The following is an 18351-nucleotide window of genomic DNA, read 5'->3' on the forward strand; positions in this document are numbered from 1 at the left end:
CCCCCCTGACCCTGACCCTGTCCCCCCCTGACCCTGTCCCCCCCTGACCCTGTCCCTGACCCTGTCCCTGACCCTGTCCCTGACCCTGTCCCTGACCCTGTCCCTGACCCGGCCCCTGTACCTTACCCTGTCCCTGTCCCCCCCTGTCCCTGTCCCTTACCCTGTCCCTGTCCCCCCTGACCCTGTCCCTGTCCCCCCCCCTGACCCTGTCCCCCCCTGACCCTGTCCCCCCCTGACCCTGTCCTCCCCTTACCCTGTCCCTTACCCTGTCCCTTACCCTGTCCCTGACCCTGACCCTGTCCCTGTCCTCCCTGACCCTGTCCCTGACCCCCCTTACCCTGTCCCTGACCCCCCTTACCCTGTCCCTTACCCTGTCCCTCACCCTGTCCCTTACCCTGTCCCTGTCCTCCCCTGTCCCTGACCCCCCTTACCCTGTCCCTTACCCTGTCCCTTACCCTGTCCCTTACCCTGTCCCTTACCCTGTCCCTGTCCCCCCCTGTCCCTGTCCCCCCTGACCCTGTCCCTGACCCCCCCTGTCCCTGTCCCTTACTATGTCCCTGTCCCTGTCCCCCCTTACTATGTCCCTTACCCTGTCCCTTACTATGTCCCTGTCCCTGTCCCTTACTATGTCCCTGTCCCTGTCCCCCCTTACTATGTCCCTTACCCTGTCCCTTACTATGTCCCTGTCCCTGTCCCCCCTTACTATGTCCCTTACCCTGTCCCTTACTATGTCCCTGTCCCTTACTATGTCCCTTACCCTGTCCCTTACTATGTCCCTGTCCCCCCTTACTATGTCCCTGTCCCCCCTTACTATGTCCCTGTCCCTGTCCCCCCTGTCCCTGTCCCTTTCCCTTGTTTTTAATCTCTTGAGAGAAGATCTACACCTGGTGGAGGGAGGCTGTACAACACAGAATGAGTTGCTTTATGTGTGCTGTACGTTACGTCATGACACGTCACAATTTAACGTATATCGTCAGAGGGGTCTGTTTAAAAAAAAAAAAAAAAAATAAAAAAAAACTTTTCTCCAATACTATCGGGCCATCACCATGTCAATCAACTGTAGTGTCTAATCTGATCAGGCTCATTCATATGCCTGACATGAAACCTGTATTATCTAATCTGATGAGGCTCATTCATATCCCTGACATGACGCCTGTTATCTAATCTGACGAGGCTTGTTCATATGCCTGACATGACGCCTGTTATCTAATCTGACGAGGCTTGTTCATATGCCTGACATGACGCCTGTTATCTAATCTGACGAGGCTTGTTCATATGCCTGACATGACGCCTGTTATCTAATCTGATGAGGCTCATTCATATCCCTGACATGACGCCTGTTATCTAATCTGATGAGGCTCATTCATATGCCTGACATGACGCCTGTTATCTAATCTGACGAGGCTTGTTCATATGCCTGACATGACGCCTGTTATCTAATCTGACGAGGCTTGTTCATATGCCTGACATCACGCCTGTTATCTAATCTGACGAGGCTCATTCATATCCCTGACATGACGCCTGTTATCTAATCTGATGAGGCTCATTCATATGCCTGACATGACGCCTGTTATCTAATCTGACGAGGCTCATTCATATGCCTGACATGACGCCTGTTATCTAATCTGATGAGGCTCATTCATATCCCTGACATGACGCCTGTTATCTAATCTGATGAGGCTCATTCATATCCCTGACATGACGCCTGTATTATCTAATCTGATGAGGTTTGTTCATATCCCTGACATGACGCCTGTTATCTAATCTGATGAGGTTTGTTCATATCCCTGACATGACGCCTGTTATCTAATCTGATGAGGCTCATTCATATCCCTGACATGACGCCTGTATTATCTAATCTGATGAGGTTTGTTCATATCCCTGACATGACGCCTGTTATCTAATCTGATGAGGCTCATTCATATCCCTGACATGACGCCTGTTATCTAATCTGACGAGGCTCATTCATATGCCTGACATGACGCCTGTTATCTAATCTGATGAGGTTTGTTCATATCCCTGACATGACGCCTGTTATCTAATCTGATGAGGCTCATTCATATCCCTGACATGACGCCTGTATTATCTAATCTGATGAGGTTTGTTCATATCCCTGACATGACGCCTGTTATCTAATCTGATGAGGCTCATTCATATCCCTGACATGACGCCTGTTATCTAATCTGATGAGGTTTGTTCATATGCCTGACATGACGCCTGTTATCTAATCTGACGAGGCTTGTTCATATGCCTGACATGAAGCCTGCAGTGCATAGTTTCACCCAAACCCAGCCCACGACTATGACTGCATAAAACAGCTTTACCAGGCCAAATATGTGCATTCCTTTCTTGAAACATGAATATCTTAGCAGCCTTTATATCTATATATTTTTTTTATTTATTTCACCTTTATTTAACCAGGTAGGCCAGTTGAGAACAAGTTCTCATTTACAACTGCGACCTGGCCAAGATAAAGCAAAGCAGTGTGACACAAACAACACAGAGTTACACATGGAATAAACAAACGTAGTCAATAACAATAGATAAAAAATATGTATCTATTATAGACATGTTTGAGCAGTGGTGAACCTATAGGACCTAGTCCTTCAGTGGTGAACCTATAGGACCTAGTCCTTCAGTGGTGAACCTATAGGACCTAGTCCTTCAGTGGTGAACCTATAGGACCTAGTCCTTCAGTGGTGAACCTATAGGACCTAGTCCTTCAGTGGTGAACCTATAGGACCTAGTCCTTCAGTGGTGAACCTATAGGACCTAGTCCTTCAGTGGTGAACCTATAGGACCTAGTCCTTCAGTGGTGAACCTATAGGACCTAGGCCTTCAGTGGTGAACCTATAGGACCTAGGCCTTCAGTGGTGAACCTATAGGACCTAGGCCTTCAGTGGTGAACCTATAGGACCTAGGCCTTCAGTGGTGAACCTATAGGACCTAGTCCTTCAGTGGTGAACCTATAGGACCTAGTCCTTCAGTGGTGAACCTATAGGACCTAGTCCTTCAGTGGTGAACCTATAGGACCTAGTCCTTCAGTGGTGAACCTATAGGACCTAGTCCTTCAGTGGTGAACCTATAGGACCTAGTCCTTCAGTGGTGAACCTATAGGACCTAGTCCTTCAGTGGTGAACCTATAGGACCTAGTCCTTCAGTGGTGAACCTATAGGACCTAGTCCTTCAGTGGTGAACCTATAGGACCTAGTCCTTCAGTGGTGAACCTATAGGACCTAGTCCTTCAGTGGTGAACCTATAGGACCTAGTCCTTCAGTGGTGAACCTATAGGACCTAGTCCTTCAGTGGTGAACCTATAGGACCTAGTCCTTCAGTGGTGAACCTATAGGACCTAGTCCTTCAGTGGTGAACCTATAGGACCTAGTCCTTCAGTGGTGAACCTATAGGACCTAGTCCTTCAGTGGTGAACCTATAGGACCTAGTCCTTCAGTGGTGAACCTATAGGACCTAGTCCTTCAGTGGAGAACCTATAGGACCTAGTCCTTCAGTGGTGAACCTATAGGACCTAGTCCTTCAGTGGTGAACCTATAGGACCTAGTCCTTCAGTGGTGAACCTACAGGACCTAGTCCTTCAGTGGAGAACCTACAGGACCTAGTCCTTCAGTGGAGAACCTACAGGACCTAGTCCTTCAGTGGAGAACCTACAGGACCTAGTCCTTCAGTGGAGAACCTACAGGACCTAGTCCTTCAGTGGGGGACCCCTATAGGACCTAGTCCTTCAGTGGGGGACCCCTATAGGACCTAGTCCTTCAGTGGGGGACCCCTATAGGACCTAGTCCTTCAGTGGGGGACCCCTATAGGACCTAGTCCTTCAGTGGGGGACCCCTATAGGACCTAGTCCTTCAGTGGGGGACCCCTATAGGACCTAGTCCTTCAGTGGGGGACCCCTATAGGACCTAGTCCTTCAGTGGGGGACCCCTATAGGACCTAGTCCTTCAGTGGGGGACCCCTATAGGACCTAGTCCTTCAGTGGGGGACCCCTATAGGACCTAGTCCTTCAGTGGGGGACCCCTATAGGACCTAGTCCTTCAGTGGGGGACCCCTATAGGACCTAGTCCTTCAGTGGGGGACCCCTATAGGACCTAGTCCTTCAGTGGGGGACCCCTATAGGACCTAGTCCTTCAGTGGGGGACCCCTATAGGACCTAGTCCTTCAGTGGGGGACCCCTATAGGACCTAGTCCTTCAGTGGGGGACCCCTATAGGACCTAGTCCTTCAGTGGGGGACCCCTATAGGACCTAGTCCTTCAGTGGGGGACCCCTATAGGACCTAGTCCTTCAGTGGGGGACCCCTATAGGACCTAGTCCTTCAGTGGGGGACCCCTATAGGACCTAGTCCTTCAGTGGGGGACCCCTATAGGACCTAGTCCTTCAGTGGGGGACCCCTATAGGACCTAGTCCTTCAGTGGGGGACCCCTATAGGACCTAGTCCTTCAGTGGGGGACCCCTATAGGACCTAGTCCTTCAGTGGGGGACCCCTATAGGACCTAGTCCTTCAGTGGGGGACCCCTATAGGACCTAGTCCTTCAGTGGGGGACCCCTATAGGACCTAGTCCTTCAGTGGGGGACCCCTATAGGACCTAGTCCTTCAGTGGGGGACCCCTATAGGACCTAGTCCTTCAGTGGGGGACCCCTATAGGACCTAGTCCTTCAGTGGGGGACCCCTATAGGACCTAGTCCTTCAGTGGGGGACCCCTATAGGACCTAGTCCTTCAGTGGGGGACCCCTATAGGACCTAGTCCTTCAGTGGGGGACCCCTATAGGACCTAGTCCTTCAGTGGGGGACCCCTATAGGACCTAGTCCTTCAGTGGGGGACCCCTATAGGACCTAGTCCTTCAGTGGGGGACCCCTATAGGACCTAGTCCTTCAGTGGGGGACCCCTATAGGACCTAGTCCTTCAGTGGGGGACCCCTATAGGCTAGGGATCATTAACTAGGTTCAGCCACTGGCCAAATGTTTTCTTGAGTGGATGGTCGGGGGGCCGGTGGCCCGGGGGGGACCTGGGGGGCCGGAACATAATTACAAATAATTTGTAGTCTGCAAATTGACCGCAAGAAGCCTAAACAGATATAATGTTTGACTAAAATAAAATAGTTTCAAACCTTGCTTACATTTGTAAACTATCACGTGGGATTGGTATTTTTACAGTTGTAAACTATCACGTGTCTCTCTGTTATGCGTGGGATTAGTATTTTTACAGTTGTAACTATCACGTGTCTCTCTGTTATGCGTGGGATTAGTATTTTTACAGTTGTAACTATCACGTGTCTCTCTGTTATGCGTGGGATTGGTATATTTGTAAACTATCACGTGTCTCTCTGTTATGCGTGGGATTAGTATTTTTACAGTTGTAACTATCACGTGTCTCTCTGTTATGCGTGGGATTGGTATTTTTACAGTTGTAAACTATCACGTGTCTCTCTGTTATGCGTGGGATTGGTATTTTTACATTTGTAAACTATCACGTGTCTCTCTGTTATGCGTGGGATTGGTATTTTTACAGTTGTAAACTATCACGTGTCTCTCTGTTATGCGTGGGATTGGTATTTTTACAGTCTTCTAGGTCCAACAATGACAGGCCGCCAGTTGGGAAACCCTGCTATAGGTCTCCAGTGTGTAACAGGCTGGGGATTCTGAAAGGACAGCAACTGGAATACCTGCACATTCATGTAGGAGAGTGCACTTTTTGTAAAACACAAATCATGCACGAAGTAGCCTACACAATCACAAAGCATGTTAAATATATTCACATGCGCGCCGCACACAGCCTAGTTTCAGCTGAATATCATCTGCAGGCAGAGTGTTCAGCTCTCAGCTGGTTTTGGCATGGAGCAGCTCACAGAAGAATGACATCGGTAGCCGGTAGGGTAGGAAAGACAGTAAATACTAGGCCTGTGTCCATCACTAGTAAATACTAACGGAGGCAACAATGTGTGTGCAAACCAGGTAATGAAAAAGTTTAGTCCGAAGGGTTGGTTTGTAGACTATTTGTGATGTGCAATTGTCATTATGGCTGTTTGCATCAGACATGGATGGGCCTGGATGGGCACAGGCCTACCCACTCAGATTGATGTGGTTTAAGCATTGTTTTGGGCTTTGACATCACTATTTTATTTATTTTTTAAATTTTTGAATTTGAGAATGAAAATTTTAAAAATCTAGAGGAAAACTCATTAAAAAAACATTGGATTTTTCACGCAGGGTGCCTTTCCTTCGCCGGCCGGGTCGTTTGAGAACTGTTTTGGCAAGATTTGAGTATATCAAATTGCTATTTGTCACATGCGTCGAATACAACAGTGAAATTCTTACTTTCAAGCCCTTAACCAACAATGTAGTTTTATGAAAAATAAGTGTTGAGTAGAAAAGAGCAGCAGTAAAATGCAATGCAATTAGTCCGTGTAGAATATGTAAATATTCTGGGTAGAATATGTAAATATTCTGGGTAGAATATGTAAATATTCTGGGTAGAATATGTAAATATTCTGGGTAGAATATGTAAATAGTCTGGGTAGCCATTTGATTAGCTGTTCAGGAGTCTTATGGCTTGGGGGTAGACGCAGTTAAGAAGCCTTTTGGACCTTGACTTTACTTCCTGTACCACTTGCCGTGCGGTAGCAGAGAGAACAGTCTATGACTGGGGAGACTGGATTCTTTGACCATTTTTTTTGTACCTTCCTCTGACACCGCCTGGTATACAGGTCCTGGGTGCCAGGAAGCTTGGCCCAAGTTATGTACTAGGCCGTACGTACCACCCTCTATAGTGCCTTGCGGTCGGAGGCCGAGTAGTTGCCATACCAGGCGGTGATGCAACCAGTCAGAATGCTCTCGATGGTGCAGTTGTAGAACTTTTTGAAGATCTGTTGGGGCGGTATGCAAATAGGAGTGGGTTTAGGGGTTCATAATGGTGTTGGTATGAGCCGTGACCAGCCTTTCAAAGCACTTCATGGCTACAGACGTGAGTGCTACGGGTCGGTAGTCATTTAGGCAAGTTACCTTAGTGTTCTTGGGCACAGGGACTATGGTGGTCTGCTTGAAACATGTTGATATTACAGACTTAGTCAGGGATAGGTTAAAAATGTCAGTTGGTCAGCGCATGCTTGGAGTACACGTCCTGGTAATCCGTCTGGCCCAGCGGCCTGTGTATTCTCCCTCGGGAACTGATCATTCATGCCTATTTTCATGCCAGCGAGTCTTTAAAAAAGTATTAGCCTGGACTGGAACCAGGATCTCTAGTGGCACAGCTAGCACTGTGAGGCAGTGCCTTACACCGCTGAGACAGAGCCTGGACTGGAACCAGGATCTCTAGTGGCACAGCTAGCACTGTGAGGCAGTGCCTTACACCACTGCGCCACTCAGGAGGCCGGACCAGCGAGTGTTTCACCCAGGCTTTTAACCATCACATTACCCTTATAGAAAGAAAATTTGGCAACGATTGGACGCTCATATCTCTGTCCGAAACGGTTTACACGTTCGAGTTGGATCTTATCGACAGCATCGAGTGGGATTTGAAGCTTTGTAAGAAAGAAGCTCTTTCGTCACTCATTTCAAGACTCGCCTTCAACTCCTTTATATCTTTACTGACTAATTCAAGTATGCCCAGTTTGTCATTTATCGACTTTAACAGATCGCTTTCCACACTTACCAGTTCCAGTGGTGAAAAGCCTAAATCGAGGAGTTCTTTTGGAGATTGATTCTCCACGTTTACTCTCCGTCATGTTTGAGTGTTGCTTGTTTTCATAATATTTGTCGATACATTTCTCTATCCTTATGACTTGTTTTGTGTTAATATCCAGATTGATTGTTATTACCCACGAGTATATGAAGTACTAATATTTAGTCTGACTTACTGATATTGAATATTACCTATTTATCTTGAGGCGATTTGCACCAGTGTGTTCAGTACACCACCTTGGTATTCAGAATCCATTCTTACTATTCCCCATTTGTTTATCAGCGCAATTTTGACGGCCAACTAGCTGAAAAAAATTGATAGGGTTTATCTAATGTTCCTTCGTTAGATTTGAGCACATCTTGCTCTGCCTAGCATTAGTTGTTGATCTTGTTGATGTGCATAACTGAGGGAGAGAGAGCCTAGAGGGAGAGAGAGCCTGTCTTTTAATGGTTGTTTGATCAGTAGGACTGTAAAGTTCCCAAATGTAAGAGGACTCCCGTGGTGTTCACATATTAGCAGAAATCCATTCAGGTGTTTTTTGTGTCTTTTAGCGAATGTGTTCTAATGATCTAAATTCGCGCTGTTGCTACTTCCTGTAAACACACAGTCCAGTTCATAGTGAATGATGACATGTCCTACTGCCTGTAAACACACAGTCCAGTTCAAAGTGAATGATGACAGGCCCTACTTCCTGTAAACACACAGTCCAGTTCAAAGTGAATGATGTAGAGGCCCTACTGCCTGTAAACACACAGTCCAGTTCATAGTGAATGATGTAGAGGCCCTACTTCCTGTAAACACACAGTCCAGTTCATAGTGAATGATGACAGGTCCTACTTCCTGTAAACACACAGTCCAGTTCAAAGTGAATGATGTAGAGGCCCTACTGCCTGTAAACACACAGTCCAGTTCAAAGTGAATGATGTAGAGGCCCTACTGCCTGTAAACACACAGTCCAGTTCATAGTGAATGATGACAGGCCCTACTGCCTGTAAACACACAGTCCAGTTCAAAGTGAATGATGGCAGGTCCTACTGCCTGTAAACACACAGTCCAGGTCAAAGTGAATGATGTAGAGGCCCTACTGCCTGTAAACACACAGTCCAGTTCAAAGTGAATGATGTAGAGGCCCTACTGCCTGTAAACACACAGTCCAGTTCATAGTGAATGATGACAGGCCCTACTGCCTGTAAACACACAGTCCAGTTCATAGTGAATGATGTAGAGGCCCTACTGCCTGTAAACACACAGTCCAGTTCATAGTGAATGATGACAGGCCCTACTGCCTGTAAACACACAGTCCAGTTCATAGTGAATGATGACAGGCCCTACTGCCTGTAAACACACAGTCCAGTTCATAGTGAATGATGTAGAGGCCCTACTGCCTGTAAACACACAGCCCAGTTCAAAGTGAATGATGGCAGGTCCTACTTCCTGTAAACACACAGTCCAGTTCATAGTGAATGATGACAGGCCTGTGTGGCAAATGGCTTGTTTGAATAAAGGCCTACTGTAGCTTTGATTGGCTATAGCACACTGGTCTGTGTAGACTCCATTCATGGACAAGACAGATGTGTATATTAGGTTTTATTTACTGCAGTGTCTATTGTCCAAACGCACAGCTGCTTTCACACTCTATATTGCTATAGAATTTTCACAAATGCCTTAATTTCTCTCAGCCAATCAGCAGTAATTTCTGTAAGTGCGATGCTTGTTGAATGTCCTTCTGTGAAAGTCTGTTGTAAATGTGTTCACTATAAAATAGCATGGTATCTTGTCAAACACTATTTTTGGTAACAGGCTTATTTGAGCCAGTAAAGGGGGCTTTACTATTCTTGGGTAGAGCAATGACTTTTGCTTCCCTCCAGGCCTGTGGGCACACACTTTCTAGTAGGCTTAGATTGAAAATCTGGCAAATAGAAGTGGCAATATCTTCCGCTATTATCCTCAGTAATTTCCCATCCAAGTTGTCAGACCCTGGTGGCTTGTCTTGTTGATAGACAATCATTTTTAAAAAATCTCACTTTACGGAATTCTAAATTACAGTTCTTGTCTTTGGTCAGCGTTTGTTGCTGGCATGTCATGCCTAAGTTCACCAATTAAAAAATAATTAAAGTAGTTGGCAATATCAGTCAGTTTTGATGCAGCTGAGTTTGCTATCGTTCTTTGTCAATATTTTTGTTTCATAGTATAGATTCTTATTTTTATTCATTTTAGTCAAATGATTTCTCAATTTGCAGTACGTTTGCCAATCGGTTGTGCAGCCAGACTTATTTGCCATTCCATATAATTGTTCAATTCCACTGGGATTGAACCGTTTTTACAGTAATTTTCTTAACGGGTGCGTGCTTACGTCTGTTTGCTCCTCATTACACACTTCGGACCAACAAATATTCTTTACATCAACAACATAGGAATCACTACTAAACTTATTGTATGACCTCTTATACACTATATTAGACCCAGCCTTTGGAACTGTGGTTTCCTAGATATGGCTGTATATATATTAGGCCTTTGGAACTGTGGTTTCCTAGATATGGCTGTATATATATTAGGCCTTTGGAACTGTGGTTTTCCTAGATATGGCTGCTATATTGTGATCAATACATCCTATGGATCTGGATGCTGCTTTAAAACACATTTCTGCAGCATCAGTAGATGTGATCAATACATCTGATTAGAGCAGAGTTCTGCAGCATTAGTAAAGATGTGATCAATACATGTGGATGATTTCATTCCTGTGCTGTTTGTAAATACCCTGGTAGGTTGACTGATAACCTGAACCAGGTTGCAGGCACTGGTTACTGTTTGAAGCTTTCTCTTGAGTGGGCAGCTTGATGAAACCCAGTCAAAATTTAAATCACCCAGAAAATATACCTCTGTTGATACCACATACATTATCAAGTTTTTCACAATTTAAAAAAAACATTTCACACATTTAACATCTAGAACCCGGGTCTAAAATGATTCAAAGATATTTAACATCAGGAACCTGCTTGATTCACTCCTCTTTGATCATAACGTTGAGTGACTCTATCATTGGCAGTTTTCTGGAGGAAAAACAAACCACAGAGGTCTTCTTGATATTCAATGTCAAACATGAGTTATTAAGCTATTCTACAATTGAAACCATGTGTTGTGTCAACACATCAGTAACGACATGAACTACATATAAACTACAATGTGGTCATCGTACATCTGAACACTAGCCCCTGCACTTACCTCAGGAAGATCATGTATGAACTAAAAAGAAGCGGACCTAGAACCGATCCTTGTGGAACACCAATTCTGTTTTTCTGAGCTGTAGACATGTTATTGATCACTACACTTTGTTCCCTGTTCTTGAGATATGATTCAAACCATCTAAGGGCTTTTTTAGAAAATGTTTTTACCTTGAGTGTTGAGACCGGGATGCTGTGATTAACGGTGTCAAAAGCTTTGCTTAAATCGAGAAAAATAGCACCAACCACATTGCCTTTGTCCAACATTCAAAATCATCAATCAGAAAACAGTTTTTTGTGTCTGTTGAGGCTCCCGAGTGGCGCAGTTGTCTAAGGCACTGCATCTCAGTGCAGGAGGCGTCACTACAGTCCCTGGTTTGAATCCAGGCTGCATCACATCCGGCCGGGATTGGGAGTCCCATAGGGCGGTGCACAATTGGCCCAGCGTCGTCTGGGTTTGGCCGGGGTAGGCCGTCATTGTAAATAAAAATGTGTTCTTTACTGACTTGCCAGGTTAAATAAAATAAAAAAATTGAGTGTTTTACGTCTAAAGCCGAATTGCTGTGAATGCAGGAATTGATTCTACAAGTAGGCCATTAATTTCTCTGTTGAAGCTGTCTCCACTACTTTTGATAGAACTGGGAAAATGCTAATTGGCCTGTACATGCCTGGTCAACTTCACCCCATTTTAAAACTGGGTGTTACCAGTGCCTTTATCCACCCCTCTGTGTAGTACTTATTGACAGATTTATCAGGTCTCTCTCTCTCTCTCTCTCAGATAACTACAGACTGCCAGGTGCAGGCGACGTGCAAAGGTAAGCTAGCGAGCATATGATCTGCATTACCAAGAGCAAAGGTCTCAGAAATCCCTGTTTGCAAAGAGATTAACTTTTGTTTCTGAAATGGTGACTCATGTTGGATCTTCTTTCTAGTGGCCACATGAGTCCCCATCCTAACCCATGCAGTGCTCCGCTCTCTGTGGAACAACCCGTCAGTGCCCCACTCTCTGTGGAACAAAGTGAGTACATGTGTCCCCATCCTAACCCCTGCAGTGCCCCACTCTCTGTGGAACAACCCCTGCAGTGCCCCACTCTCTGTGGAACAACCCGTCAGTGCCCCACTCTCTGTGGAACAACCCTTCAGTGCCCCGCTCTCTGTGGTACAAAGTAAGTACATGAGTCCCCATCCTAACCCCTGCAGTGCCCCACTCTCTGTGGAACAAAGTAAGTACATGAGTCCCCATCCTAACCCCTGCATAGATTCAGGGCATAATGTGCAGACAGGGGTATGGTGGGGCACGGGTACAGCGGAGGTAAGCCCAGGCACCGGGTGATGATAAGAGAGGTTGTATCTCTGGATAAGCTGGTTATAATGGGTGAGCTCACCGCATGTGTGGGAGGTGGGACAAAGGAGGTATACAAGGCATGTACAGTGGGACTAGGGGCTTCGTAGTAAACTAAAACAATGATAATTACCCTAAACAACAGTATACAAGGCATATTGACATTAGAGAGAGACATAAAGCGAGGCATAAAGCAATCACAGGTGTTGATTGGGAGAGCTAGCTAAGACAACAACGGGTAAGACAACAACAGCTAATCAGCTAAGACAATAACAACAGGTAAAATGGCGATGAATGGGCAGAGAGGATCGGTTAACTACACACAGAGCCTGAGTTCGGGGACGACAGATAAACTAAGGTAAACAAAGTGGAGTATCGTGATTAAAGAACAGTCCAGCAGGCATCAGCTATGTAGCCAAGTGATCATAGGGTATATATATATATATATATATATATATGTGTGTGTGTATAGTGATGTGTATAGTGATGTGTATATTTATGTGTGATGTGTATAGTGAAATGTCTAGTGATGTGTATATTGATGTGTGTGTGTGTTTATTGATGTGTGTGTGTGTGTGTATTGATGTGTGTGTGTGTATATTGATGTGTGTGTGTGTATATTGATGTGTGTGTGTGTGTATTGATGTGTGTGTGTGTATAGTGATGTGTGTGTATAGTGATGTGTGTGTATTGATATGTGTGTGTGTGTATAGTGATGTGTGTGTATAGTGATGTGTATAGTGATGTGTATATTGATGTGTGTGTGTGTTTATTGATGTGTGTGTGTGTGTATTGATGTGTGTGTGTGTGTATAGTGATGTGTGTGTATAGTGATGTGTGTGTGTGTGTGTGTGTGTATTGATATGTGTGGGTGTGTGTATAGTGAAATGTATAGTGATGTGTGATGTGTGTGCTAAGATCTTTCCCTCCCTGTGACCTCTAACCTCTATTTATATCCTTCATCACAGTAGAATTGTTTGTAACTTCTTTAATCCCTTATCACCGTAGGAAGGGTGTTTGTGACCTCTAACCTCTATTTAAACCCTTTATCACCGTAGGAAGGGTGTTTGTGACCTCTAACCTCTATTTAAACCCTTCATCACCGTAGGAAGGGTGTTTGTGACCTCTAACCTCTATTTAAACCCTTTATCACCGTAGGAAGGGTGTTTGTGACCTCTAACCTCTATTTAAACCCTTTATCACCGTAGGAAGGGTGTTTGTGACCTCTAACCTCTATTTAAACCCTTCATCACCGTAGGAAGGGTGTTTGTGACCTCTAACCTCTATTTAAACCCTTCATCACCGTAGGAAGGGTGTTTGTGACCTCTAACCTCTATTTATATCCTTCATCACCGTAGGAAGGGTGTTTGTGACCTCTAACCTCTATTTAAACCCTTTATCACCGTAGGAAGGGTGTTTGTGACCTCTAACCTCTATTTAAACCCTTTATCACCGTAGGACGAGTGTTTGTGACCTCTAACCTCTATTTATATCCTTCATCACAGTAGAATTGTTTGTAACCTCTTTAATCCCTCATCACCGTAGGAAGGGTGTTTGTGACCTCTAACCTCTATTTAAACCCTTTATCACCGTAGGAAGGGTGTTTGTGACCTCTAACCTCTATTTAAACCCTTCATCACCGTAGGAAGGGTGTTTGTGACCTCTAACCTCTATTTAAACCCTTTATCACCGTAGGAAGGGTGTTTGTGACCTCTAACCTCTATTTAAACCCTTCATCACCGTAGGAAGGGTGTTTGTGACCTCTAACCTCTATTTAAACCCTTCATCACCGTAGGAAGGGTGTTTGTAACCTCTAACCTCTATTTAAATCCTTTATCACCGTAGGAGAAGTGTTTGTAACCTCTAACCTCTATTGAAACCCTTCATCACCGTAGGAAGGGTGTTTGTGACGTACGAAGCCGACAGCGATAAACACGTCAAACAGATCATCAACTTTGTGGCGTTGCTGAGACACAATGGCTTCGACACACACGTAAGCACACACACACACTCACACACGTAAGCACATACACAGACTCACACACACACACTCACACACACAGACTCACACACGTAAGCACATACACAGACTCACACACGTAAGCACATACACAGACTCACACACACACACTCACACACACAGACTCACACACGTAAGCACACACACAGACTCACACACGTAAGCACACACACACACTCACACACGTAAGCACACACACACACTCACACATGTAAACACACACACAGACACACACACACACACACACACACACACACACACACACACACACACACACACACACACACGAAAACACACACACACATGTAATGCTGGATTCTCCTAGTAGAGGCAGTGGAAGACCAATGAAGAGCTTCTACTTTTAGGAATTATAACTGACCTTTTATACATACAGGACCAGTCAACAGTTTGGACACACCTACTCATTCTAGGGTTTTTCTTTATTTTTACTATTTTCTACATTGTAGAATAATAGTGAAGACATCAAAACTGTGAAATAACAGCTATGGAATCATGTAGTAACCAAAAAAGTGTTAAACAAATCAAAATAGCCTCCAGACTGGCACAGTGGTCTACAGTGCTAGCTGTACCACTAGAGATCCTGGTTCGAATCCAGGCTGTGTCGCAGCCGGCCGTGTTTCCTCCGACACATTGGTGCGGCTGGCTTCCGGGTTAAGCGGGCGTCGTTTCAAGAAGCAGTGCCTCTTGGCTGGGTTGGGTTTCAGCTCTCGACCTTCGCCGAGTCCGTACAGGAGATGCAGCGATGGGACAAGACTGTAACTACCAATTGGATACCACAAAATTGGGGAGAAAAAAAACTTTAAAAAATAAATAAATAAAAAATATATTGGAATATATTTGAGATTCTTCAAAGTAGCCTTTGCCTTGATGACAGCTTTGCACAACAAACACCTAAGATTTTCCTAAAATGAAGTCTGGAAAAAAAAGGTTTTAAAAATGTAAATCTCTTATCCAAGGAGCAATTGGGTTTGAGTACCTTGCTCAAGAGCTCATGGACAGATTGTTTTATCCTAGTTAGCTCGGGGATTCGAACCATCGACCTTTCGGCTACTGGCCCAACACTCGGCTACCTGCCGTAGTAATCCTTCTCTCTGTAATACTACACCTCACTAGTCAGCTGTATATCCTCCTGTTTCAGATCGATATGTTTGAGCAGCAGTTCCGGAGCATCAGTAAGATCGACTTCATGGAGCGCTACCTCAGCGAGGTAAAGGACCCACCTGTCATTCCATCTCACCATCTCTTCTTGTTAACTTCATGATAGTTGGGCTCCACGTTCCTGTTCACGGCTGGTACATTAAAGGACGATTCTAAAGTTCAACATTATAAGGCTCTGGTCAAAGGTATTGCTCTATGTTGGGAATAGGGTTAGGGAATAGGGTTAGGGAATAGGGTTAGGGAATAGGGTTAGGGAATAGGGTTAGGGAATAGGGTTAGGGAATAGGGTTAGGGAATAGGGTTAGGGAATAGGGAATAGGGTTAGGGAATAGGGTTAGGGAATAGGGTTAGGGAATAGGGTTAGGGAATAGGGTTAGGGAATAGGGAATAGGGTTAGGGAATAAGGTTAGGGAATAAGGTTAGGGAATAAGGTTAGAGAATAGAGTGCTCTATGTAGGGAATAGGATTAGGGAATAGGGTTAGGGAATAGGGTTAGGGAATAGGGTTAGGGAATAGGGTTAGGGAATAGGGAATAGGGTTAGGGAATAGGGTTAGGGAATAGGGTTAGGGAATTGGGTTAGGGAATAGGGTTAGGGAATAGGGAATAGGGTTAGGGAATAGGGTTAGGGAATAGGGTTAGGGAATAAGGTTAGGGAATAAGGTTAGGGAATAAGGTTAGAGAATAGAGTGCTCTATGTAGGGAATAGGATTAGGGAATAGGGTTAGGGAATAGGGTTAGGGAATAGGGTTAGGGAATAGGGTATAGGGAATAGGGTATAGGGAATAGGGTATAGGGAATAGGGTATAGGGAATAGGGAATAGGGTTAGGGAATAGGGAATAGGGTTAGGGAATAAGGTTAGGGAATAAGGTTAGGGAATAAGGTTAGGGAAAAGGGTTAGAGAATAGGGTGCTCTATGTAGGGAATAGGATTAGGGAATAGGGTTAGAGAATAGGGTTAGGGAATAGGGTTAGGGAATAGGGTTAGAGAATAGGGTTAGAGAATAGGGTTAGGGAATAGGGTTAGAGAATAGGGTGCTCTATGTTGGGAATAGGGTTAGGGAATAGGTTAGAGAATAGGGTTAGGGAATAGGGTGCTCTGTGTTGGGGTTAGGGAATAGGGTTAGGGAATAGGGTTAGGGAATAGGGTTAGGCAATAGGGTTAGGGAATAGGGTGCTCTATGTTGGGAATAGGGTTAGGCAATAGGGTTAGGGAATAGGGTTAGGGAATAGGGTGCCCTGGGCCCATACGGCTCCTGAGTGGCGCAGCGGTCTAAGGCACTGCATCTCAGTACTAGAAGCAACACTACAGACCCTGGTTTGATTCCAGGCTGTATCACAACCGGCCGTGATTGGGAGTCCCATAGGGCGGCGCACAATTGGCCCTGGTCGTCCGGGTTTGGGTTTGGCCGGGGTAGGCCGTCATTGTAAATAAGAATGAGTTATTTACTGACTTGCCTAGTTAAAGGTTAATAAAGGTTACATAACATTTAAAGATGGTAATGCACTATGTAGGGAATAGGGTGCACTATGTAGGGAATAGGGTGCACTATGCAGGGAATAGGGTGCACTATGCAGGGAATAGGGTGCACTATGTAGGGAATAGGGTGCACTATGTAGGGAATAGGGTGCACTATGTAGGGAATAGGGTGCACTATGTAGGGAATAGGGTGCACTATGTAGGGAATAGGGTGCACTATGCAGGGAATAGGGTGCACTATGCAGGGAATAGGGTGCACTATGCAGGGAATAGGGTGCACTATGCAGGGAATAGGGTGCACTATGTAGGGAATAGGGTGACATATGGCATGAGTTTATGCTATGAACAAAACCCATCAATGGCAGACAGACAGGTTAGTAACAGGCCAGTGTAACAGACAGACAGACAGACAGACAGACAGGCAATGGCAATAGTGAAGTTAGTAACAGGCCAGTGTAGGAGACAGACAGGTTAGTAACAGGCAGTGTAAGAGACAGACAGACAGACAGGTTAGTAACAGGCCAGTGTAAGAGACAGACAGACAGCCAGGTTAGTAACAGGCCAGTGTAAGAGAAAGACAGACAGGTTAGTAACAGGCCAGTGTAAGAGACAGACAGGTTAGTAACATGCCAGTGTAAGAGAAAGACAGACAGGTTAGTAACAGGCCAGTGTAAGGGACAGACAGACAGGTTAGTAACAGGCCAGTGTAAGGGACAGACAGGTTAGTAACAGGCTAGTGTAAGGGACAGACAGACAGGTTAGTAACAGGCCAGTATAAGGGACAGACAGACAGGTTAGTAACAGGCCAGTGTAAGAGAAAGACAGACAGGTTAGTAACAGGCCAGTGTAAGAGAAAGACAGACAGGTTAGTAACAGGCCAGTGTAAGAGACAGAGAGACAGACAGGTTAGTAACAGGCCAGTGTAAGGGACAGACAGACAGGTTAGTAACAGGCCAGTGTAAGGGACAGACAGACAGGTTAGTAACAGGCCAGTGTAAGAGACAGACAGACAGGTTAGTAACAGGCCAGTGTAAGAGACGGACAGGTTAGTAACAGGCCAGTGTAAGAGACAGACAGACAGGTTAGTAACAGGCCAGTGTAAGAGAAAGACAGACAGGTTAGTAACAGGCCAGTGTAAGAGAAAGACAGACAGGTTAGTAACAGGCCAGTGTAAGAGACAGACAGGTTAGTAACAGGCCAGTGTAAGAGACAGACAGACAGACAGGTTAGTAACAGGCCAGTGTAAGAGACAGACAGACAGGTTAGTAACAGGCCAGTGTAAGAGACAGACAGGTTAGTAACAGGCCAGTGTAAGAGACAGACAGGTTAGTAACAGGCCAGTGTAAGGGACAGACAGACAGGTTAGTAACAGGCCAGTGTAAGAGACAGACAGACAGACAGGTTAGTAACAGGCCAGTG

General features: G+C 45.3%; 1 protein-coding gene across 1 annotated transcript in view; it reads left to right on the plus strand.

Annotated features, from left to right (window-relative positions):
* traf3ip2l (TRAF3 interacting protein 2-like) overlaps nucleotides 1–18351 on the plus strand; it is a 57607-nt gene that overhangs the window by 19482 nt on the left and 19774 nt on the right. The window contains exons 4-7 of the mRNA XM_055943962.1: nucleotides 11692–11728; nucleotides 11846–11931; nucleotides 14151–14248; nucleotides 15435–15503. Coding sequence (XP_055799937.1) covers nucleotides 11692–11728; nucleotides 11846–11931; nucleotides 14151–14248; nucleotides 15435–15503 — 290 coding nt within the window. The remainder of the gene's footprint in view (nucleotides 1–11691; nucleotides 11729–11845; nucleotides 11932–14150; nucleotides 14249–15434; nucleotides 15504–18351) is intronic.

The sequence above is a fragment of the Salvelinus fontinalis genome, chromosome 14 (assembly GCF_029448725.1).
Source record: "Salvelinus fontinalis isolate EN_2023a chromosome 14, ASM2944872v1, whole genome shotgun sequence".
Lineage (NCBI taxonomy): Eukaryota > Metazoa > Chordata > Actinopteri > Salmoniformes > Salmonidae > Salvelinus > Salvelinus fontinalis.